At 40.5% G+C, this 24630-nt stretch overlaps 1 protein-coding gene across 2 annotated transcripts in view; it reads right to left on the minus strand.

Moving 5' to 3' along the window:
* Nucleotides 1–474: 474 nt before the first annotated feature.
* Nucleotides 475–24630, minus strand: part of CSGALNACT2 (chondroitin sulfate N-acetylgalactosaminyltransferase 2) — a 52918-nt gene continuing 28762 nt past the window's right edge. For both annotated transcript variants that reach the window (XM_065407352.1, XM_065407351.1), the window contains 7 exons: nucleotides 22718–24021; nucleotides 11240–11456; nucleotides 10445–10546; nucleotides 8700–8878; nucleotides 6444–6538; nucleotides 3648–3729; nucleotides 475–1956 (listed from right to left, as the gene is read on the minus strand). In XM_065407352.1, coding sequence (XP_065263424.1) covers nucleotides 1664–1956; nucleotides 3648–3729; nucleotides 6444–6538; nucleotides 8700–8878; nucleotides 10445–10546; nucleotides 11240–11456; nucleotides 22718–23381 — 1632 coding nt within the window. In that variant the 5' untranslated portion in view covers nucleotides 23382–24021 and the 3' untranslated portion in view covers nucleotides 475–1663. The remainder of the gene's footprint in view (nucleotides 1957–3647; nucleotides 3730–6443; nucleotides 6539–8699; nucleotides 8879–10444; nucleotides 10547–11239; nucleotides 11457–22717; nucleotides 24022–24630) is intronic.

Here is a 24630-nt window from a genome sequence, read left to right on the forward strand (position 1 = left end):
AACTTTCTGCTTTGCACCTTTCTCTGCCACCCTTAGCCACACCCAGCTCGAACTCCATTCACTCCCATGCCCTCTTCCTTCATGTCCCCATACTTCCAGCCCCTATACCTCTCCCCTCAATTGACATGGCCTTTCTCCTGGTCACAAAGTATCGTGAAGAGGTGAGGAGGAGGAGCTTAAATGGTTGCTCCCTAGTGGCAAATTCTCAGCTGATGTAAATTGTAACCGCTGGATTAAAGACAGTAGAGCTATGCCAATTTACACCAGCTGTGGATCTGCCCCCATAACTTTCAACTGTTATATTGGTAGGATCTGCACTTGCCCAACATTAACTGTAAGTTGAACTTTTTGCTGTAAAGATTATTGCTTAAGTCTGGAATGTCAACATGGGCTTATTGGTACCTATGATGTCAAACATTTTTTCCCCTTTCATAACAAAATTTCAATAGAGCAGCTTGGAAAAGTTCTAAAATGCAGAAATATTAAATTTATTCATACATCATAGCGGGAATACCAATGGTAAGACATCTTGCATTACATTTTCCCCTCTTTAAAACACAATACAGTACACTGTTCTCCACAATAAGTTACATAAAAGCAAATTTTATGTACATGTAAAAAAAGATCAGTGAACAGCACTATTTTACACAGCATATTTTGCATTCAGAAGTCACATATTTTAATCTCTACTTGCCCTTAAGTGTTTGAAACTAAAACTGATTAAAAAAAAAATCCAAAATTAGTTGATTTAGTGAGTGGTTTTCAACTAATTTCTAAATTTGTGGAGACAGCAGATGCAACTCCCCCACACTCCCCACTAAATTAGTGAATTTTAACATTCACCTGAAAACAAAGGATATTAAAAATGGTGAATCTAATCATACCATACAAAGCAACAGAAGACAAGTAACCCGCTTTTAGTTAAATTGCTTGTCTTTGTACATCCTGAAATATGCAAGAGGAATTTTTTTTGGCCCGTAGCTAGGATAAGCAAATGGTACATGTCCAGCTTACTTTTGCATTGATATCAAACAATACTAACTATTCTAGAATTCACCTTTAAGAGATTTTCATACGTCCCTTTTTCCTATAAATTCTTCTCTAATGTGAATTATATGGATAGCTGTTAATACAGTGAATTTAATTAAATTATTGCCATGAAATCAGCAACCTAATTAACATACTAATTAAGCTCTTGTGTACATTTTCCCAATGAGTTTCATGGTCATGTGTGTTTAGTTTTTATCCTGGAATGTGTAAGTATGGTATCTATCTAAAGTTACAGTGCAATGAGCAAGACAGAGTGTAACAATACTTGGCAGACAAGACAAAATATTGTCCATTAATGCAATCCTTACCTTACAATAATGCAAATATGAAAAAAAATTTATCAGAGGTGAAAAAGTGTTCGGTCATACATTCTGCTGCTATATTTGTCCATAAAGTTAATACTGTAGAACCTTTCATTGAAATAATTACTTTCAAAAGTTATCTCATCTCAGGTGCCTGAACTGGTGAGATATGTAGGTAACAGAATACCAGACAAAAGTTAAAAACTCTTCTTCATTGAAAGAGGCACTGAATTTGTAAGCTGAATTAAGGCTGTAGAATGATGCTGGTTCATTGTGAGTTTAAAGTCTTCGGTCTTGCATTAAGAATCCTTTTAATCTATTGCTTCACTGTTAGTCCTATAGGCCTGTTTACGGAGATGAGTCTCAATCTCCTCCCTGAAGACCAGCATTCCAAGGTGCGAGTGAGATGCTTCATTCATGGCTTTAGACTGGATACACATGCGATACTGCTCTGGAGTCAGCTCATCAGCACAATGCTTCTCATGCCAGAGGTGAAACAGGCCTGGGACTGGGGTCCGGATCACAATAAGGTCTCCGTGCAAGTACTTTCTGTAAAGGTGAACATCCTCTCCACCCCAGCCTTTCACTTCCAAGTCAAACCCCCCTATAGCAGCACAAACAGACACATCAGAAAACATTAGTTTTGCAGAATGAAAAATGAGCTTTAACAAAAAACCACCATTCTACCACATGCTGTAGATATTTACCACCTAAAATATCACTTAATGACACTTTTACAGCAAATACCAACAGCACATGCCATATTAGTGGAGTAACTCAAAACACACGATGCTGTTTGGCAGTGGAAACTGGCTTTCACCATGGGACACTGATTCCTGGCATCACACAGGTTATAGCAAGACTTTGAAATGGAATAATGTGGTCCATTCACATTGTGCATAAAATCGGTGATAGTTAAGGCTATGATTTTGTCCGACATCACGGAAGTCATGGAACCCGTGACTTCCAAAGACCTCTGACTTCAGCCCCAGCGGCTGGGAGCTGCAGGGTCCTGCCACCTCCCACAGCGTCAGGGAGCTGTGTGGTACCCCCACTGCCTGAGTTAGCAGAGCCCCCAAGATCCGAGCTGCTGCAGGCAATGGGGAACCCCTGCAGCTCCCTGGCCGCCGCTGCAGGGGGGCAGGGGACCCCTGCAGCTCTGAGCCCCCATCGATGGTGGGGGCTCCCAGAGCTCCCAGCCACCCCACAGCTGCCCAGCCCCTTCCCATTTTATCATGGATATTTTTAGTAAAAGTCAGGGACAGGTCTGCAGTGAACTTCTTTATTGCCCATGACCTGTCCCTGACTTTTACTAAAAATATCCATGACAAAAATCTTAGCCTTAGTGATAGTATCTGTGACAACTACCGCAGTTGTTCTCATGAATATGAATAATGGGTGTTTTCTAATTTTAGAAACTGCAAATAAAGTGATCAAGCATCGTGTGATAATCCAACTCTATGGACCACAAGTGCCCCAGGCACCACAGTTTGAGAAACTCTTGATTAAACGAAGTCCATCCAGCCATGTTTCTAGCCAAAAGCATAGTAGAAGTTATGCTGATATGCAGATGAAAAAAGCTAGGATTATGTATTGTGTATCATCTAATATACCACAAACATAAAGCAATAGGATTGTTACTAGAAATCAGTTTGGTTTTTTATATATATATTATATATATTTATTTTACTTCAGTTTCAAAACAGCCTTCCTCTTGGTGTCAGCCATAATTGATTGATTGTGGTAAGTTACCTAGAAAATCTTGCACTTGCCCTCAGATGCTTTTATTTAATATATATATAATTATGTTTTGAAACTGAAGTAATCAAGCCTTGCTAAGTTCTAATGTTGAACCACAAGAGGGTGCCAGAGTATATTTCAAAACTTTAAATAATCGCAATACTCATGTCAACATTTAATACTTAAAAGTACGCTTATTAAAAGGAAAGGATAGCATTTTTAAAACACAGATTAACATGTACTACAAATTTCAAAAGCTTGGTGAATTCACTGTCAAACTAATACATTCGCAAGTAGTAAGATATTTTACTTGATGTTCTTTAACGCTATTAATGTAATGCTATTGATACTTAAATTGTTAAACCAAGACTTTAACAGTCTAAAACAGTAAGTCAAACCTAACAAGCAGAAAGTTTGACTGGGGAACTCAGGAAATGAAATAAGATAAATTAACATTTTACCTTCTTGAAATCACAGAAGAAAATAGTAATAGATGAGCTTTTGAACTCCCCTCACCAAAATTCGCAAAAAAACACTTATGTAAATTCATCTTACCAACAGTCAGGAAATCTGTCCGATATTGACATGTCATTCCAAAGCCAAAATCCCGCCAGAAGCCAGAATCCTTTTTGTGTACCTACAATTTTAAAATGAACATTTTAGTTTTTTCCCCCTTATACAAGACAGCTTGAAGCAAATGTTGTGGTTGTGTTTCATTTGAGGAGAATCTGTATTTATCTGGTTATTTTCTTGACACAACATTTGATATTTGTGTTTCACAGTGTATATACCTGCTGTTTGTTCTAGTTACGGGTCATCAACATCTAACATAAGGGCCTCATAAGGAATGAGGGACCTATTAATTTAGAATACCCAGAAACCAGTCAGTAATTCTCTTTCCTGCCTTTATCTTCACACGCATTCCTTTTGCAATCTCCAATCCAGCCTCTCTACTGCTCTCCTTCTGCTTCCCACCTGTCTGTTGATGCCAAGGGGTCTAACTTTCATATTCACCTATTTTACAGCTAACTCCCTCTGCTCCCCATCTCCCTAATTCCAACACTTCTCCTGCCACATTGGCTTCCTCCTTCCTTGGTCTCATGCTATTTATCCAGACATTTTGCAGTCTGACAACTAGGCAGACTTCTCGCAGTTTAAAGTTCACTCTGTCAACTAGGACCTCTTCCCTCTTTAAAAACCAGACACACTGCCGCATTACTCCCTTCTAAAGGACTCTGTCTACCAATCCTTCTGGGCTCTTTTTACAAAGTCTTGTTGCTGCTGCTTCTTTCATCTCTCAGAAACCCATCCCCTTTACGCAGAATCCCTATTATTAAACCCTTGTCTGCACTCTGGCCATCTCTTATTTTGATGTATGTTGCTCTCTGATGTCCAGGCTCACTGCCTCTCACTGCTCCTTCCCTTTCCCAGTCTGCCAAGAGTAGGGGTGAGCAAACTACAGCCAGCAGGCCCGATCCGGCTCGCGAGATTGCCACCCCCGTGGTGCCATGGGCCCCATGCCACGCCCAGAAGCGGCCGGCACCACGTCCCTGCGGCCCCTGGGGAAGGGGGGGCAGAAGGCTTCGTGCGCTGCCCTCGCCTTCAGGCACCGCCCCCTGCAGCTCCCATTGGCCGGGAACAGGGAACCGCAACCAATGGGAGCTTCAGGGGAGGTACCCGCAGAGCCCTCTGCCCCCCTACCCCCCCGCCCCCGGGGCCGCAGAGAGGTGGTGCAGGCCACTTCCAGGAGCGGAGTAGGGCCAGGGCAGGCAGGAAGCCTGTCTTAGCCCCACCGCATGCCGCTGTCACCCTGGCGCCACTCCAGGTAAGTGGCGCCAGGCCGGAGCCCACACCCAAAACCCCCCTCCTGCACCCCGCACCCAAACCCCCTACCGCACCCGAACCCCCTGCCTCACGCCTCCTGCACCCCAACCTCCTGCCCTGAGCCCCCTTGTACACCCCACTCCCCTCCTGCACCCCACCCCGTCCTGAGCCCCCTCCTGCACCTCAACCCCCTGCCCTGAGCCCCCTGCCACACCTCAACCCCCTGCTGCACCCCTCCTGCACCCCAACCCCCTGCCCTGAGCCCCCTCCAACACCCCGCACCCTCCCACGCCCCAACCCATTGCCCTGAGCCCCTTCCTGCACACCGCACCCCTTCCCACACCCCACACTCCCTCCTGCACCCCAACCCCCCTGCCCTAGCTCTACATTCATGGCCCTGCATGCAATTTCCCCATCCAGCTGTGGCCCTTGGGCCAAAAAGTTTGCCCACCCCTGGCCTAGAGTACTGTTGACAAGTGGTTTTCCACTCAGGCCATTTCCGAATCTCTCCACGGGCTTCCTACCTCTTAGCACATCAATTCAGGCTCTTTGTACTTTCTTCCGAGGCCCTACATAAACCTGGCACCACCTACATTTTAGTCTTCCTTACCATCAGTAACCTCCCACTTTTGTTCTCTCACTTAAAACAGTCTCCTCATCCCCATCCAACAGACTCTCCTTTCCTTGTCTTCCTAGTAACTCCAACACCTGTCTCTCAAATGATTGTCCAATGTTTGTTTTATTTAGATTGCAAGCTCTTCAGGGACACAGTATTTCCTGTTTGTAAAGCACTATATAAATTAATGGCACTACATAAGTGTTTCTAATGGGATTCTGGCTGCTGTTGGATGGCGGGGGTAAGATAGCCCTGCACAGAAGGCAGCAAGAAGCCCAGTGCTTTTGTTAGTACATTAGGTGAGGGAGACAGATAGCACAGCTAGAGATGCAGTACATCTCCCTTCTCTCCTCTGCTGAACTGCGAGGGTAAAGAGGGCCATACACCTGATCACCACTCAGTAGCTAGCATTCTTGGGCCAGTGTTCAAAGGAGCCCATGTTGCACCTTCCAAAGAGGAGGGGTAGGAGCTACTCCTCAGTGTCCTCCTTTCACCTGCCCAACAATAGCAAGAGACATTCTGCATTTTTCATTACTCAAGGAGATTACCTCCAGCAACTGCCACTTGGTGTAGTACAGTTCTCCCATCACACTGACAATGGCTTTAAAAACCACAATACAGCCTTTGAATTACAACTACTAACTGTGTTTGGTTAGTTTCTTAGTCCACTGAATTCTGTGTAGAAGCTAGATGTATCCAGAAATACTGGCGTTTTGGCACTTTCCATTACAATGTTTGTCTCCCAAGCTCTTATTCTTTTATGTCTAACCAATATAGGAAAAGTTCTGTTTCATATCATTGTCAATGTCTCTGGTAAGTATCTAGGATATTTTAGATATGCTGCTACACTGAACTGCCTCATTAAGATGAAGTACAATGCTCTAAACTTCTTAAAAAATCAGAACACTTACCAATTGCTGCTCCACAGGCGGTGGTACATCTTGGTTGGCATAGACAATAGCAGGATTATAAAGGCTGAATACCACGGGATAGAAAACTTTCTTGCCTATAAAGTCAGAAGAGCTTTGTTACTCATAGTGGGACATCTTTGAGTGAAAAGGGCAGCTGTGAAGTATTGCTTTCATGGGGAATATTAATTATCAATCTATTTAACGAAAAAAGCATAGGCACATGGCCTGCCTCCCATAATTTCTATTTAGAGAGCCCATTAACATCTAGCAAGAGTGACATATAGAAAAGAAATGGTATACAGCCTCCAACATGATGCTGTGCTAAGGTGGACATGGATTCCAGGGCTTCCAGAGGACCCCTAAGGTAACAGTAAGAGTATGAATGCTAAGAGGGACATTAAGACCATCAAAATCAAACAGCCATCCACCAGAAAGTTTAGGCAGATAGAGTTTTAGAACCACCTCTTTCCTCTGTCAATTTGGGTGGTTTTACTTTCTGCTACGGCCCTTGCAGTGACAGTTATGTTTATTTTCGATATGCTGGGATACCAATTTGCAGCTGCTGAGTACTCCTCCAGCTTTAGATAGGCAGGCAGGTGAGGTAAAGAAGGTCTGTCCAATATTCCACACTATGCCTGCCACAGAGTTTTGGGTGATACTTACGACAGCCCTTACATACACTGCGAATCCGCATGCACTGTCTGCTTCTCCAAAGCCAGTGACCTAGGTTGGGAGAAAGCCTCAAGTATTCCTTCCCTTGTGCTGCTGCTGGGGCACCTTTTCAGAGAGGCAGCCTCAGCTTTGCTTTCCATGTAGATTCAGTTTAAGAGGGCCTTAAGACCAGGATCCAAAGCCATACTGAAGGCACTTGTGATCCTCACTGTTCCTTTGTCTCACCAAGGCTCTTTCTTGAGTAGTATCCTTCCCTTCTCCCAGAAATAGAGCAAAGAGGCAACATGATTATATATCCAGACTCAAGCACCCTCTGCAGCCAAGGGAAGGCATCTCCAATTCCCACTCCAAGCAAATTTGACTTGCCACTTCCATTAAGAGTAGAGATCAGCTCCAAGGCTGACTTCATTCTGTGATATTGCAACAGTGCTAGTTCACAAAGAATTCCCTGTGCTGTAACATCGCTCAAGCTATTTAAATACCTATATGGCCTTCCATCACCCTGGTATGCAAATGCTGAGACAAAGAGGAATAAGAGGCAATGAGCTCAAGCCAAATTGGTTTGCAATTGTCTGTTGCCCGTCATAAGGAAAAGCAGCTTTCCCTTGCAAATTGGCATTCAAAGAGGGGGAAAAAAATAAAAAATATTCTGTATGCAACAAATTTGTAATGAGTAAAATTTTTAAAATTCCCATTGTGCCACCGTGGTAGGTAGCTTGCATATTAGCTCACAGAAGCCTTCAACTTCTCTACAAGAGTTTGTAAAACAGATAGATAAGCTTCATATGCTTGTGAAAGCACAGTCTGGAGGAGAAGAATGGGAGAAAGGAACTCCTAAATTCTAATTCTAATTCCAACTCTGTCAGCAACATGTTTTGTGGCCTTCAGGCATGTCACTCTACTGCCATGTCTTGGCAGTAAAATGGTGATACTTATCCTGCAAGAATGTTGAGGGGACTAAACACTGCAGATAAATGTTTTACAATGGTTTGTAAGATGTGGAGCTCTATATAAAGGCTCAGGATTATAGCAGGTACTGGTTGAGCACATACTATAGTTAAAGCTAAATTCCATTTCCTTTTAGAACTGCTCTTGACTCTCTCACACTAACTCTTTTGAGGGCATTTCCCATGGTTGGGCTCTATTCTGAGGTGACACTTTTTTAAATCAATGTAGAAATGATCCAATTGTTAAAGGTACTGAAATAATTTTTTTTTAACTTGGCTTTTTGTAGATTCTCAGCTTTTAAAGTGTGCATTTATTGTATGAGAATTTTAGTTTGTATTTTAAGTTTAATTGTCTGACATTTATAATGATATGAAGAGAAGTCACATTTTAAGGTATAAGCATAAAGGTAAGGTTCCACTCTTTGAGCTTCCTATGTGAGTGCTAGATTTCTGAGTCTTAATATTGCATCAACACTAGTTATTTTGTGCACAGAATTATTTTTCCTTCCAAGAGCCACACTATTGAAATTACTCCACCATTCAAATTAGTGAATGATAACATCCACTTATCAAGTTATTGTAAGGCCCAATTCAGAAGGTAACATTTCCCCACTTCAGTGACTTAACAGGAGCTTACCGGGTTCAGCATTCAAGCGGCAACTGTTAAGGAACTCAGCTGTGAAATAAATATCAACATCGCAGAAGAACATTAACACTTCGCCTTTTTCCCAAGCTCTGGCACCCATGTCTAGTCCTCGCCCACGATTAAATTCCTCATTCAAAGAGACCAGTGTGTAATTGTGAAAATTAGTTTCTCTATAAAGGAAAAAAGTGAAAACAATTTAAATAAAGGAGTGTGGAAAAAGGATGGCATTTACAGTTCTATAAATTGCCACTGTAGTATAAGTTAGCTCTGGATAGTTATTTTGATTGGATAGTTCTTACTGTTTTTTCTCATGCATTTTGGGGGAGGGGGAGGGGGAAAAACAGCTGCAGCATTAAACATTGTCTACGTTTAATAATCCAATCTACAAGTTGCAGAGAGAGAGAGAGAGAGAGATCTGATCCCTGCCACCACAATCTATGCAGTAACATTTCAAATACAGTAGTTATCCAGACAGATTAAAAGGGCGCTTTGAGCCTCTGATGCCACTAACTCCAGGAGCAGCTGTGGATTGAAAGGCACTTCTAAATTGTCTCAGAGGATTCTGGAAGTGGGACGCTCAGTCTCAAGAGCAGAGCACACTGGGAAATCAAACTGCACTATCTGATGGCTGGAAGTGAGGCAATAAGCTGCAAGTTGTCCATATGTTAATGTCACCGCTGCCCAGTCAACTCTATCTCCCCACCAGCCTCTCACACACATTAAAGAGAAAGGAATGTGGAAAAGAGCTATATAGAAGCACACGAGAAGCATATCTGGGGGAAATGAGCAAATGCCCCAAAATACCATCTGGAATCACTCAGAAAGTAAATTTTGAAAACATGTGAGAACAATACTTCCTAGCCTAGCTGGGGACCCACTGAGTCAACAAAACCCAGTCTGAAACAGATCACTCATCTGTGAAGAAACTGGAGGGGCCTCAATGAGGAAAAGTCAGTTTCCCAACAGAAAAACCAGTGTTCTTCACACTGACAGCCACCTGACAGTTCTGCTCTGAGGTTTTGCAGATGAAGCAGTGGAGGAAAACAAACACTCCTCAACCTCTGTGCATCAAGCAACTCTCTCATGGTGCTGTTTTAAGCCATCTGCACTATAACCTTTGGCCAACAGGTTTCATCATTTATTTACAAAGTGATCCATGGAAAGTTATGTGCCAGTAGGGGACATATTGAAGGCTAAGAACAATAGATGAACTGCTCAGGCTAACAGATTGAGTGGCCCTCTGGCAGCAGGGTACTGTGTTAATTTTGTCACAAGTGACCAGCCATTTCTACTCACTATCATTAAATGAAATCTGTTACCATTATTTGGGACATATAATAAGTAGCATATTGTATCCATAATTTCACCTTTTACACATTTAATTTTCCAGTCAGCATCCGTTCATGTGACCCAGTATTTACTACAAAACTCACCACTGTGTTTTATACTATCCATTGCCAACCATTAGTGAACCACTCCTAATCTCTCAGCTATGCATTCTTTCAGACCCAGAATATTCAAATGATCACCCCACAAAAATAGAGAGTCTTTAACAACCACAAACAATGCTAAGAAGAATCAAAATGATGAACAACATACGTCTGAAGGTAAAATGAATTTTGTTTGGCTGCGACTGACTCACCAAGTTCTTTCTCACTATTTGTGAGGTTTTTTTTAAACTGACCAATAAACATCACTTGTATTTCAGAGCCTTTTATTTGGATTAGCTCACTTACCGAGCTACTGACTCCAGGATGCTCCTCACTTCAGATAGCCCATCTTGGCCGAAGTATACCACTGTGAGGTGAATCCGCTTGTCCTGATGAATACACACATCCCTATGATAAAGACGAGTTAATATCCATTATTATATTCTAGCAAGGGCTCTCTCTCAAGTGTTTTGAAGTTAGTGGCTAAGCAAATTATTTTCCTACAAGCTTTTTGATTTTGACAATGACTACTCCGCATAAAGCAATTTCACGTCACGTGGAGCTAATGTATATGGTATATTTTATAAAATCACCTCTTGCCAACTAAAAACCAATTCAGTGAAGTTATTCACTATTGTAATTCACTACAGATAGTGCAATAGTTGACATTAATCTTGCTGTAAAAAGTTTTAAAAGACTTCACAGCTCATCTAGCAGCTTTTAAAGAGAGAAACATTAGTTCTCCTGTGCCCCATCTTTCGGATTCAAATAGGTCTTCCATGCCTGCATCTTATTCCTGATAAGGTAGCTCTAAAGCCAATACATCCACCAAAATTGTGCAATTAAGCATCAGATCTCCAGTGGCTCTGCCATTCTTAATCTAGGTTGGAGTCCTAGCTAGAGTATTTGGTTTGTGTTTTACTGTAAAGATAAGGAAGAAGATTGTTTGAAGAAACATTTCTCCATGCAGCAGTTAGTATTCCATAACATTTCTATGCAAATTATAGTACTGAAGTAGAGCTAAGTTCCATCAAAATAGGTTTTCACTTTGATAAACTAAGGAAAAGCTACACACTTCAATTTAGACTCTGATGCACTTACCTAAAGTTTTGCATAAATTGTGCAAATGCCTCAGTTCTTCCAGCAAGAGGGACAATGATGTTAATAACTGATCTGGAAATGTCAACTGTTTCACTCTTCACTTTCATGAGGGGTCCAAATGGTCGGAATAGTGTGACATGTCTGTATTCCATAACATCGGTCTTCTTATAAAACAATTCATACTGTGTTCCTTTATCTCTCTCTGTGCGATAATAACCTGAAGTTATAGAAGGAATTTTCTAGTCAAAAACATGAGATTCACTGAGACATTTAGCTATTAATTGTAGTCGCACCACTTGATTTCTATCAAATTATAAAACAGTATAGAAAAATAAAGCTAGTTGGTAAGTGTTTTTTTGTTTATTCAAAAAAGAAAAAGGTTTTGGGTTTTCGTCAAAAAGCAAAAAAAAAAAAAATCCAAGAAAACCTAAAAAATTATATCAAAAACAAACATTTCCCAAAGAAACTTCTGTTTTGACAAAAACCCATTTTCATTGGGGGAGAAGGGTTCATTAAAGAATAGAGATTCAGGAAATAGTGAGTAAGGATACTGCAACACATGACACGCTTTGGTGAGCTAGAAGGTACATACCAAACCCAGGAGATCCATGTAAACCTTATGCACTCTCTCTCTGCCCCAGGCCAGTTGGTTCTAAGAAGTTGCTGGGTCACAGACCATGACCACTCTTTGTGAGGCCTCTATTGGGCTGACTAATCTTGGCCTCAGATAGTAGTGCATCATATAGCACATGCAGCTACCAGTGTTTAACAGCTGTTAACTGAAGGAAGCTTCTGGAAGTTTACAGGCTGGTAATTTCTGTTGCTACAGCAACAAAAACAGAGCTAATCACCATGGGTTTTACAGACTCAACCTCCCCTGTATTATGATCTCAAAACAGGTTCTGCAAGAATTAGAGTTGGCTCTCAAAGCGATGAGGATTGGCACCAGATATCAAAAAGTTTGTCAACTTTTACTACTTCCCGGGCTGAGTCCCATATTGAGGAACAATCAAAGTAACTTTTGCTGCTTTGTTTGTGGCAGTAGTTTTGACTCTATATAATCAATTTTAAAAGAAGATTAACATTTTAAATAATTTTACTGACTTCATAGAATTTTCTCTTTTGAAACAGAGATTATACCTTGACAAACCTGATATTTGGAAATTGGCTAATTAAATCAAAACCATCTGTCATGGAAAACTGTGTTGCTATTTTAACGACTGAGGTTCGATGTATAGAAGGTTCTACATAAGAGAACAAGCAGTTTTATTTTTGGAGGCGTTCTGGCACATTTTTAATCTTCAGAGTATAAATCCTTCACTGCATATAAACATTGGAACTCTTTGCACAAAATAAGAACAACTATTAGAAATGGTTACTGATGATTAATTTGATGAGCAAATAATGTAATCTGATTAAGCACGGACTAGCATAATATGAAAGACACATAGTAAACCCATTCCTAAAATCAGTTCCAGTGGTCGTGCCTCTCAAAGTAACTTATTCCCTCTTCACACAAGTTTAGAGAGGGATAGCTGCATGAAAGAGCACTGGCATCAACCTGGACTTGGCCCTCTAACAAATACTGGATGGTCTTTAATAATTGTTAAAACTGAATCTTGGGTTGCCACTAGCCATAGTTTTCTCTATCCGGTAAGTGGGGGTGTAAACTTTTGCAGCCTACCTACCAAGGGAAAGAATGAAAATGAGCCTCTGAGTAGTCACCCTTTAGTAACTTACATTTAAGGCCTGTCAAGAAACAATGCCAGAGCAAGTAGCCTCAGTAATTCTAGCACACACTGCCTGGGGAGCACCAGAACTAGTTCTAACAGGGTTGATCAGACACCAAAGTGTCTCAAACACAGGAGGATTAGGACTTTCTAGGATTGCAAATCGGTTCTGTTCCTGTAACCAAGAACGCCTAACTTAACTTGCAGTGAAGTCTAAGATCAGATGAGACTAAAATTCTCTAATTCTTTGTTCCAACTGCTAAATAATTTTTTTTTTTTTTTTTTTTTTAAAGAAGGCTGTCAGTCTCAGTGGTCAAAAGTTATTAACAGGAGGTGCAGGTGTCTCAAACTCAAGTCAGTTAAGTCCAAAGCAGACTGCGAAAAGTTACAAAGGGATCTCAGTAAACTGGGTGACTGGGCAACAAAGTGGCAGATGAAATTCAATGTAGATAAATGCAAAGTCATGCACATGGGAAAACAATCCCAACTATACATACAAAATGATGGGATCTAAATTAACTGTTCCCACTCAAGAAAGATCTTGGAGTCATTGTGGATAGTTCTCTGAAAATATCAGCTCAATGTGCAACGGCAGTCAAAAAAGCTAACAGAATGTTGGGAACTATTAAGAAAGGGATCGATAAGACAGAAAAATATCAGAATGCCGTTATATAAATACATGGTACAACTACACTTTGAATACTGCGTGTAGTTCTGGTGGCCACATCTCAAAAGAGATGTACTAGAATTGGAAAAGGTACAGAGAAAGGCAACAAAAATGATTAAAGGTATGGAACATATGAGGAGAGATTTAAAAATTTTCAGTTTAGAAAGCAGAAAACTAAGAGGATATGTTGGAGGTCTATAAAATCAAGAATGGTGTGGAGAAAGTGAACAGGGAAGTATTATTTACTCCTTCACATAACACAAGAACCAGGCAGCAAGTATAAAACAGACAAAGGAAGTATTTCTTTACACAGTGCACAGTCAATCCATGGAACTCACTGCCAGGTGATGTTGTGAAGGACAAAACTATAACAGGGTTCAGAAAAGAATTAGATAAGTTCATGGAGGATAGGCCCATCAGTGGTTATTGTCTAATAATCAGTGGTTATTAGACAAGTTGGTCAGGGATGCAACCCATTGCTCTGGGTGTCCCTAGCCTCTGATTGCCAGAAGGTGGGAGCAGACAACAGTAGATGGATCACTTGATGATTGCCTGTTCCGTTCATTCCCTCTGACGCCCCTGGCATTGTCCAAAGTTGGAAGACAGGCTACCGGGCTAGATGGACCAATGGTCTGACCCAGTATGGCAATTCTTATGTTCTTATATCCAGTTCTTATATCTTATATCCAGACCTGCAGGGTGATATATACTTGATAAAACTGGTGCACTACCCCGTATGCAAGACAGGAAGAATCATGAGATTCCAGCTGAGAGCACTCTAACAGCACAAGGCCTACCACCTGAGCTGGTGCAGTGTGAGAAAACAGAAAGGGGACAAAGCTGCGACTAGCCCTGGAAGCACGACACCCTCAGTGACCTCTTTTACAAGCACCAAAGCATCTGACCCTTAACATTTAATTTTTGCAGTACTAGTGCATAGTAGCTACTGCTCTCACTGTTTCTGTAAGTCCTACGTTGTTTTCTCTGGATATAGTCACAGTTTAATATGGGTTGGATCACCCTTCCCCAGCACTCCCAAAAATAAAAAAAGTAATTAAATTTAAAAAAAAAAAGAGGGCTCTGAAGCAGACAACGATACTCAACACATCCTTAAGGACCAGGGAAGGATAAAGGTAAAGCTAGTTACCCAAACATATGGTGGTGACAAAATAGTTGATGTACAACTCAATTTTTAAGTCGTTTCTTTCAAACGAACAAGTCAGTATGTTGCTTTTGAGATACTTTCAGAAAAATGCTAGGTAAGATGATTTACTAGTTTTGCGCCATTAACAAATCCGTACATTCTCTCTCAAATGCACTGCGGGTAGAACTTTGCTCCTGGGATGAACAACAGAAGGAAACATCCTCAGTTTCAAAACTATACAAAAGCTACAATGCTTCATTAAATTCCACACCAGACCACTTCGATTTTTTTATTTATATAAACATAAATAATATAAAGAAAGAGGCAGAGGAGAATTAAGGGTGAAGCAATCTACAAAATCAAATTCGTATGTGGGGAGAAAAAAAGACCCCCCCAAAAAGTCCAAACAATGGTGCAGTTTCAGTTGTAAAAAGTCTGAAAATCCTAGAATATGCAGTTAATTTGTTATGTAGGTCTGCAAAAATGGCATATATTAGTGTAATAAGATTAACAAAAATACAGAGCTTCTATAAATAGTTTGTGATCACAATAGCATAATCAAGTCCAATACTAGGATTGTATATTAGACCTTACACATCAATATATCACTTGCAAAAAACACTGCATAAATTCACTCTCTACAGAGAACGAAACGCTGTGTTTAAGTGTAACAGGACCATTTTGAAAAATTATTAGCTATTAATTCCATTCATGAATTAATTCCCCTCCTTCCTAACCTCCCCACCATACCCATCATTTTGTATTTACTGCTGCTTAAGTAGTTTACTGTTTAAGGAAGAAGTTGGTGAATCAGAATTAGCAAGCATATTTGCTAAGGGTTCTCACATCATCATCTGCTAATATTTCACACCTCTAATGTTAAATATTATGCTGCATGCTACCTAAAAACTGGAATTCCCAGCTTTTAAAATGATACACAGCATGTGCTCCTGGCTCTAGTGGCCACGACAGATTTTGGATTTGAAGAGGAAAAACCCAAAATGGTAAACAAAGTGACTGGATTTGAAAGTCCTACTGCAACATTCATTTTTTTTAAATGTTAAAAATTCTTAAAATTTGTTTGGAGCCTTGAAAGCACACACTTAAGGCATTAACTGCCAATCCTTCTCCAATTATAAATCCACAATTCCTCTTCCTCTCCCAGCATCTCACCTTCTCCTACACTGAAACTTTTTGCTCTTTATTTTTAGTGAAAGCTAGACAAGGTATAGCCCATAAGGCTTGGTTTGAGTAGCTATTCTACCCCCTCCAAACTTCTACACATACTCACTCTCATTGATGAACAGCACCGAGTGATCTTAGGGCACAAATTCATCTATCCCAAGAAGCATTGATAATTATAATTCCTCCTGACTGCCAACCCCGATTAAAAGTATGTGAACATATGCTTAAGAGAAAACATTTGCAAGAGATGTGCAAGCTTTACAAAGGTAGCAGGTAATGCTTCTTAGCAGTAAAAATGTGTTTGATTGTGTAGAGTAAACAGTTTCACTCAGCGACCATACAAAGACTAAGAAAAAAAAAAAAGACAGTAAGTCATACTAAATGAAGATAAATTCTATATTCCTGTGCTCACCATGGGTTAACAGCCTTAACTATAAAGGTAATGATAAATCTGTAATCTTACTGATTTCACAAGATTAAATCTGATCAAGTGTGTGGCAAGAAGTCAGGGAACAGAAAACTTTAAGGTCTGTAAAAGTAGCTAACATCTGCTTAACTTCTCACTACATGTAGTTTTAGCAACTGAGAATGACTCGTATAATAAAACCTGCTATCCCCACCTTAAAACTAGTATTTAGTGACTATGATCCAGAATAACAGCAAAGCAAACACTGTTAGAAATAAATTTCTGCCATTCTTGGCCCCTGAAGTTTTATTCACTTTAAGTATATACAGAGGACTCTTGTCATGTAAATTGAGTTTTGAAAATAAAGTTGCTAAAACTATTACCAACTTCTTTGTTAGCCACTTTTTTTAGTTCCATTAGTAAAGATTAAAGTGTACTACCACAAAATGTATTCCTCATGTGTGTTAATTTGACCCTTGTGGATTAATTCCCAGTAGCAATTGTGCTAAGAGGCTGCTAAAGTCAGAGCTGCTGGACTAGGGCTGTAGCTACACACAGACACTCAGGGTGCGGCCTGCATGCTGCTGTTTGGCCGTTCATGAGCAACCCAAGTTGGAAGTTACAATAGCAAAGCATCATGAGGCACCCAAAGTTGCAGGGCAGGGGTGACAGCCCCTCTCTGATTTGGATTGCACCCAGGAATGTCATCGTTGTTTTGCATACCCCTGTAACTCTCTTGTGCTGTTTAAGTAGTAAGTGCATTGTGTGTGCATTTAAGTAGTAACAGCGTGAACCCAGTGTACCTTGCTTTACCTGCCATGTGTCCCCAAAGGGATAAACTATAAGTCACAATGCCCACAGAAAGGACGAGAACTACTCTGTGGGAGCATGCAATAAGCACCTGGCTTGGGAAGTCTCAGCACTGGTCTTGAGGGTTATGGTAGCCGGACTGCAGCATCTCCTGTCCCCAGGAAGTGTTTCAGACAAGGAGTCTACACCTGGGAGTGTGCCTTAAAGACCCAGAGCAAATCTGGACTCTGCAGAGATCCTGCAGGCTTTGATGCACGTGGCATCCAAAAACTGGGTCAGATATTGAGATAGGTATAGACCTACACACCATCACAGCACGTTTCTTCTTGGTTAAAAGCAGTAGATGGAAATAAAACATTAAAATGGCAGTGTTATCCTGCAGAGGACAGTGAATAAGCACTTAACTTTTCATCCGAGTGGCTGCTTCGGAAGCCTTTTGCTTGTGTGAAAGATTTGTTGTTTGTGGTCCAACCCCCGCAAAGTAAAACTGCCATTTCTTTTATGCACTCCAATTCTGCTCGTAAGACAAAGTCAACAATGCTCTGCTGCTGCTCCCCTGCATCCCCTGCCTCATCCACCTTGTAGCGAGTGTGGCCAGATGCTAGGCGGTTTCAGCAACTCTTATCCATGTGAGACATATACACTTTACTCTTCTTGTGAACGCTATCCACAATAGTTCACTCTGCCAAGCCCAGGAGCCATCAGATATTTCAGGTGAGGGGATGATAAAAGGAATTCAGTTTAAAATAAAGAAACCACTATACAACTTTCAGATGAAAGTGTTTATTTTTTTTAATCAAGTTATATTCTCTTACATATTACTTTGACAGGTCACTATTAATTTTATGTCTTTGGGAGATACAAAATAAGGACATATTAAACAGTCCTATCGGCCACCTCCAGACTGCAGCAGGGTTTTCTGGTAGCTCTCTCATCACCAGCAAAGCCAGGTGATTATATTTCTCTACCTAAAGTTACTTGTGGCCCTCACCATATTATTTTACAGTTTCAATGCACACATCTGCAATTTCCTTTTACTATTTTCTTGATCCGGCCCCATCAATAGCAAAGATGCCACAAGCTGGTGCTGAGCTCAAGTGCACATTCACTGACGTGATGTGATACCAGATTTGATATCAGACACACACCTCTGAAAACCATTTGCCTTGCTTTAGAAAATATACTTCAAGCTAACTGCTCAACAGCACAGGCTGCTTGAATCAGACGTGGAAGGCATGGCAAGAGGAAGAACATGAAATGCTAGAACACACCAGCAAAAGGATACCAAAGAACTGAAGGATTAGTAAAATGCAGAAAATAGGAGTTGGAAAAGGAGAGTAGTACCAAGGCAGTCTATCATATTTGGCAATTATCATGGCTTCTGTGTGAAGCTTTTATGGCCATATGGTCAGCCCCACTGGGAATCCACACTACATACAAATTTCATTAACTATATACACTATATTATTAGAAAGTATACTCTTTGAAAATGCTAGATTCTCTCACACACACACTCACACTCACATTGGGGAAAAGGACATCTACATGGTGACACTCGGGAAAGTTATGCTGAATTAACTAACGGGTTGAATTTAAAATGCATTTTTAAAGTGCATTACAGCTGTGTGGATGAGCTCATTCAGAAGTAAAGTGGCCTTAGCTTAATTCCCTTTGGAAGTGAATTAAACTGGCCTTAATTCACTTCAGCTTAGCTCAGAATGACAGCGTTCACAAGGCTTTAATGTGCTTTTAGCTAATGCATTTTAAATTCAACCCTTACTTAATGAAATATGACTGTCCCTGAGTGTCTTCATGTAGATATGCCCCAAGATTTAACAGGAACTGAGATTTCGCAGATGTATAACATTATGATTGTTTTCATTTCTTGATTATGTACCACTGTACCTCAGATTAAAAAAAGCTAGGTTGGAAAAAAAATTCAGTGCAAGTTCAAGGGGTGAGGGGAAAGAAAAGAGGATAGTAAGGGAGATGGCAATGGTCTGCGTGAGACTTTGAAGCCTTATTAAAAAGAGACCTGAGCAAATATTTAAAAATTAAATGTCCAGTATGTACATATCCGGAAGCACACAAGAGAAAGCACAGCTCAAAAATAAAAATGAAGTGATACTTCATAAACAGAAGTTTAGAAAAAAGTTTAGATACTTACTAAAGAAGGTCTTGTCTACACAGGAAGTTATACCACTATAAACTCCCTGTGTGGACACTTACTCCACAGTAAAATGCCTTTTTTCCTATTTTGTTTGTGTCATTTTGGTATAATTATGCTTGTAAAATTAGGTTTTTCTTTAAATTCAGTCTGTCTACTAAATCTTAGTAACTCAATGGGGCTAAAATAGACAATACAAAGCCATTCGGTTTCCCTTAAACTTAAAGTAATCAATTCTATTGTTTTCAGATCTTCCATACTATCAAATATCAGTTTCCCAGTCATCTGGCCCAATCTGCTTAAATTTGTTTCTGGTTCTAAATATCTCATTAGAATCTTAGATTGGAGTTCAACCGTTGATGATGATACATCAGTTTAGGTGCCAAAATATTTGTCAATACAGAAACAGTCCATTAAAGCCAATTTAAATAAAGTGATTAAAAGCTTCGCAGAGAAACCTTGTTATTGGGATACAATTTCTAGACAGACATTACGAGCATTTATTATTATTTTAGGACAGGAACAGTGACAAATGCATTTACTGTTATTTTAGGACAGGGACAATGAGGTCTGACATCCATCGTAAGCGCTCAGGCTTAAGCGGTTATAAGGGAGCACTGTATTTCCCAAATATAATGGCAGCAGCTTTCTAACCGGGCTTCCATCAACAAAATGACAAGTTATAAAGTAAAACACTGAAGTCCTTGAAAGGGACAAAACATTAAAAATGAAAGGTTTAGTTCTGAAATTTGAAGTCAAAATAGTTAATGCTCAAAGAAAATTTCTCTTCAGCTGGCCAAAAAGTTTCTCAAGTCCGCCAATGCTATTTTCACATGCATAGGGTGACTTGTATAGGTACAATCTCTGGTTGAAAGGAAACAGTGTTACATTACTGTGGCTAGTAACTAACATACCCTAATGACCTACAGCACAAAAATATTTTCATTTAAGTACTGAATAATGGTTATGTGATTCCTGTAATCCAAGTCATAAAACACTGTCTTGACCACAGAGGGAATGAGTTCAATTTCCAAAGAGAAAGATGTTCTTTAGGAACTAATTGTCAATTTATCTAGGGTAAAGAGGTGAAGGGAGGAGTAGAACTTTGTTTCATAAGGCACTATGTCTACTTGCTTTCTCAGAGGCCTATAGTCCAGAGGTGGGCAACCTACAGCCCGCGGGGCACATCTGGCCCGCGGGACCCTCCTGCCCGGCCCCTGAGCTGCTAGCCCCCAGCCCCTCCCCTGCTGTTCCCCCTCCCGCGCAGTCTCAGCTCCCTGCGCCGCCAGCGCAATGCTCTGGGCGGCAGCGCAGCTGCAGAACCGCAGCCTGACCTGGTGCTCTGTGCTGCGCAGTGGCATGGCTGCCTGTCCTGGTGCTCTGGGCAGCGCGGCTGTAGCACCGCCAGCCACTGCGGTAAGGGGCCAGTGAGCGGGGAGGGGGGTGGGGGGGTGGATAGAGGGTAGGGGAGTTCGGAGCAGGGGGGGTGGATAGGGGTCAGAGCAGTCAGAGGTTGGGGAACAGGGGGGTTGAATGGGGACAAGGGTCCCGGGGGGCAGTCAGGGGCGGAGGGTCCGGGGTGGTCAGGGGACGGGGTGGAGGGGCAGGAGTCCCAGGGGGCCGTCGGGGGCAAGAAGCGGGGGGGGGGTGTCAGGCCACACCTGGCTGTTTGGGGAGGCACAGCCGGCCCTCCATACAATTTCAGAAACCTGATGTGGCCCTCAGGCCAAAAAGTTTGCCCACCCCGCTATAGTCATTAGAAGTGGCTAACAGAAAAGCTACAAAGACCCACTGAAGTGCACACTATATGTATTAGAGGAAAGCCGCTGCACACATTATAGTAATTTAAAAGAAAAACAGAACTGTAAAATGACATTGTGAGAATGTCTCTAGGCAAATTAAAACATGCTTTCAGGTGAAAAACTTTAAAGTCCAATGCTGCATTGCCCGGCTTTAGAGCTATACTTTAGATGCATTTCCACTCCGCCCCCCAACAAGATAACAAAGGAACTTTACTTGGAAGTTTCAATAGAGTACTGGTAAGGCAAAACACCACTGCACTATTCCATTAGTGAGAAGCAGATTCGTTTTGGAGCTGATTAAGTCATCTGACTAAAAAAAGTTAACTCTTTCAACAACTGTGTAGCATTCTCATGTATGTATTTGCTTAACTATGCATCATACATCACTACTCAGATTTTGGTGTGCTTGAAAATACAAGAATTAGCTCTAAAGCATTATTCACTTCTGACTTTTTCTGGCAATATGTACTGCATTTAATACTGTAAGCCTGTATAAAAAAAAATCTTAATATTTCCATGAAAATTACATTTTAGTATAGAGTACCTTCAAGACTGAGTTCTAGAGAAATAGTGGCCACTGTACCTTTTCAGTATATCAGCCTTGAGAAAGCAATGTTCATATATCATTGCTTCAGTGTCTTGTAGCTGAAACAACATTCATCTTCTCTCCCCTACCCCTGGGTTTCTGAGAATTTAACAAATTTAATAATGCCAGCATTTTAAAAGTCATATGTTTGAGTAATCTGGTTTCAGGTTTTGCACATCAGGGACCAGATCCTGAGCGGGTTTAACTCTGCATAGATTCATTGACTAATAGAGCTGTGCTATTTTATGCCACCTGAAGATCTACCCATAGATACTCAGCAACCAAATACTCTAACAAAGGTAAGTTACTCTATAAATACCACTCTTCCCCCCCCCCCAACACAGGTGCATGTGCCAACGTTTTAAATATTGGCAACTAGTTTGCAATGTGACATTAATATAGACCTCTCCACCTACCTGAGGTTTACAGTTATCTAGTCATAACGGATACAAAGGGACAAAGTTAAATGGAGATTTTCAAAGGCAGAAAGGGAAGCTAGGCAATCAAGTCTTATGACCTTCAAAGGGAGCCGGGCACCTAACTGCCCTATGTGCCTTTGAAAGCTCCTCTTCAGTATTAGGTACCATTTTATATCTACATCAGCACAACATATGCAAAATGATCGTCAACCATGGGATATCCAACTGTTAAAATTCAAACGGGCACAGCTTGTTTTGTCTGCTTGCTATAGTAAAATATCTCCACTGAAATTATTACTTTTTCCCCCCATCAATGCATGGTATTGTGCAATATTATGAAGCAACAGATTCTACTACAACAGGCAAACCAGGTCTAAGGTTTTTCTTAGTGCAGCAAAAGTACTACATATTAGAGTAGATATCAAAACTATAAAGACATGAAAAAAAGCTATCAATTTTGTTTTACAACCATAAATTCCTTTGCAATTATTCATGGTGTATGATGACATTCTGTGCAGCTGATTGGGAAATGCGTAAATTATTAAATAAGCTTTTACAGTACCTTCTATGAAATCATTTTCATTATAGAGCGGTCTCTCTCCTATTCCTTCATCATCATCATCATCTTGTCCATCTTCTTCATCTGGATTATTGATTACCTCTAGGCCAGCCTCAATAACTTCCACCAACTCATCTCGCTTATCCTTTCTAACAGGTTTCTCCTCTGGGTGTCGAGTGAGCCCCATCTCTAACTGGAACACTTTCATGGAGGTAAAGCTTTCAAAAGGAACGACACCATATTCACTAGGTAGCTTGGCCCCGATGCTCACCTCAGCCTTGTCAATTTGGGAATGAAGAAACTCTAGGAGATCATTGGATGCTTGTTCTTTGGTGCCTTGGTAGCCCATGCCATTGACTCTTGGGCTCTTTTTTTCCTGCAGCAATTTCAGCTTATCGCTCATTTCCTGAAGCTCTTGTTTTAGCTGAGCAATCTGACGCTTCAGACTAGTAGCCCGGGTTTGATAGTGTTCCTCTTGTTCCTGTAGAAGAGCTTGGTAATATTCTTTACCCAAGTTCTCCCCTACAACGCCAGGCAGAGATCCATTGCCATCTGTTTGGGGAGCACACTCAAGCAGGTACATGAACAACATTAAACTGAATAGTAAGGCAAGACCCACCAATAGCCAACGGGTCCTGGCTTGAAATATTAAACCCCTTCTGGGCATTCTTATAAGATTTCGGGTCCCCCACCAAAAAGCGGATTTTCTTTTTCATACCTTTCCAGGAGCATCCCCACAAAGACTTAAAAAGGGAATGAAACCATGTTTTTTCTTTGTTTTTTTTTCTTTTTAAAAGTCACATCAAAGTTATGTCAGCCAAAAAAAAAAAAAAAAGTAACTTTCAGCATGTGTCTTAATCATTTGATATTGCAGAGACAAAGTCTAAAATCACTATAACTTCCATGATGAAAAGGAAAAATGTAATCTACGCCATCAGATACAATTCCCATAATATTCTGGTGACTGGGCCAAAACAAGACAGAAACATTGTGAATCCTTGCTGACTCTTTTCCTGTTTTTTTGTTGTTGTTGATTTGTTTTTCTTAAAAGCAAGAGTTAAGGTTTTTAGTTTGATGTTCTTCTCAGTGAAGAAACCTGGCAAATACTAGGATTGGTAGGCTTTTGGTGCACAGCTTTTTTTGCACACACTCATTTATACACTGCAGGAGCAATCTACACCTCAGTAACAGTAGTTTTCATTGGACAGTTTGATATTTTCCTCTGGCACTTGATAATTGAGTATTTTATTCCACTTCCCCCCTTCTTTGGGCTTCTGTGGTTTGAGTCAGCAATACCAAAGCAGAACCTAAAATTAAATGAAAGGTGCATATTAGAACTACAAAGCAGCCAGGCAGCTGGAAAACACATGAAGGAAACGTTAACATCCAAAAACGTAGACATGATGGATTGCAATTTTTTTTTTTTTTTTTTTTTTTTGGAGTTGTAAAAATCTCAGTTCTTTCCACTGTGTTACACATGAATGATTTCTTTCTTATGGAACTGTCTGGAGCATACTAATAAGAACAGCTGAATGAAACTTAACTTTTTCAAGCAGATAAGTTAAAAGAATTCTTTTCCAGTCCTATTGTGTCATGTCTGAAGAGCTTCCCTAATCATCATGTTTGGGATTTTCTGAAAATAGTACTAAAAAAATAGGGCTGTCAATTAATTACTGTTAACTCACGCGATTAACTCAAAAAAATTAATCGTGATTAATCCTGTTTAATAGAATACCATTAAAATTTATTAAATTTTGGAGGTTTTTCTACATTTTTTTATATATTATATTCTGTGTTGTAATTGAGATCAAAGTGTATATTTTTGATTACAAATATTTGCACTGTAAAAATGATAAAATAGTATTTCAGTTCAACTCATACAATATGTAGTGCAATCTGTTGTGAAAGTGCAACTT

This window comes from Emys orbicularis, chromosome 7 (assembly GCF_028017835.1).
Source record: "Emys orbicularis isolate rEmyOrb1 chromosome 7, rEmyOrb1.hap1, whole genome shotgun sequence".
NCBI classification, from domain to species: domain Eukaryota; kingdom Metazoa; phylum Chordata; order Testudines; family Emydidae; genus Emys; species Emys orbicularis.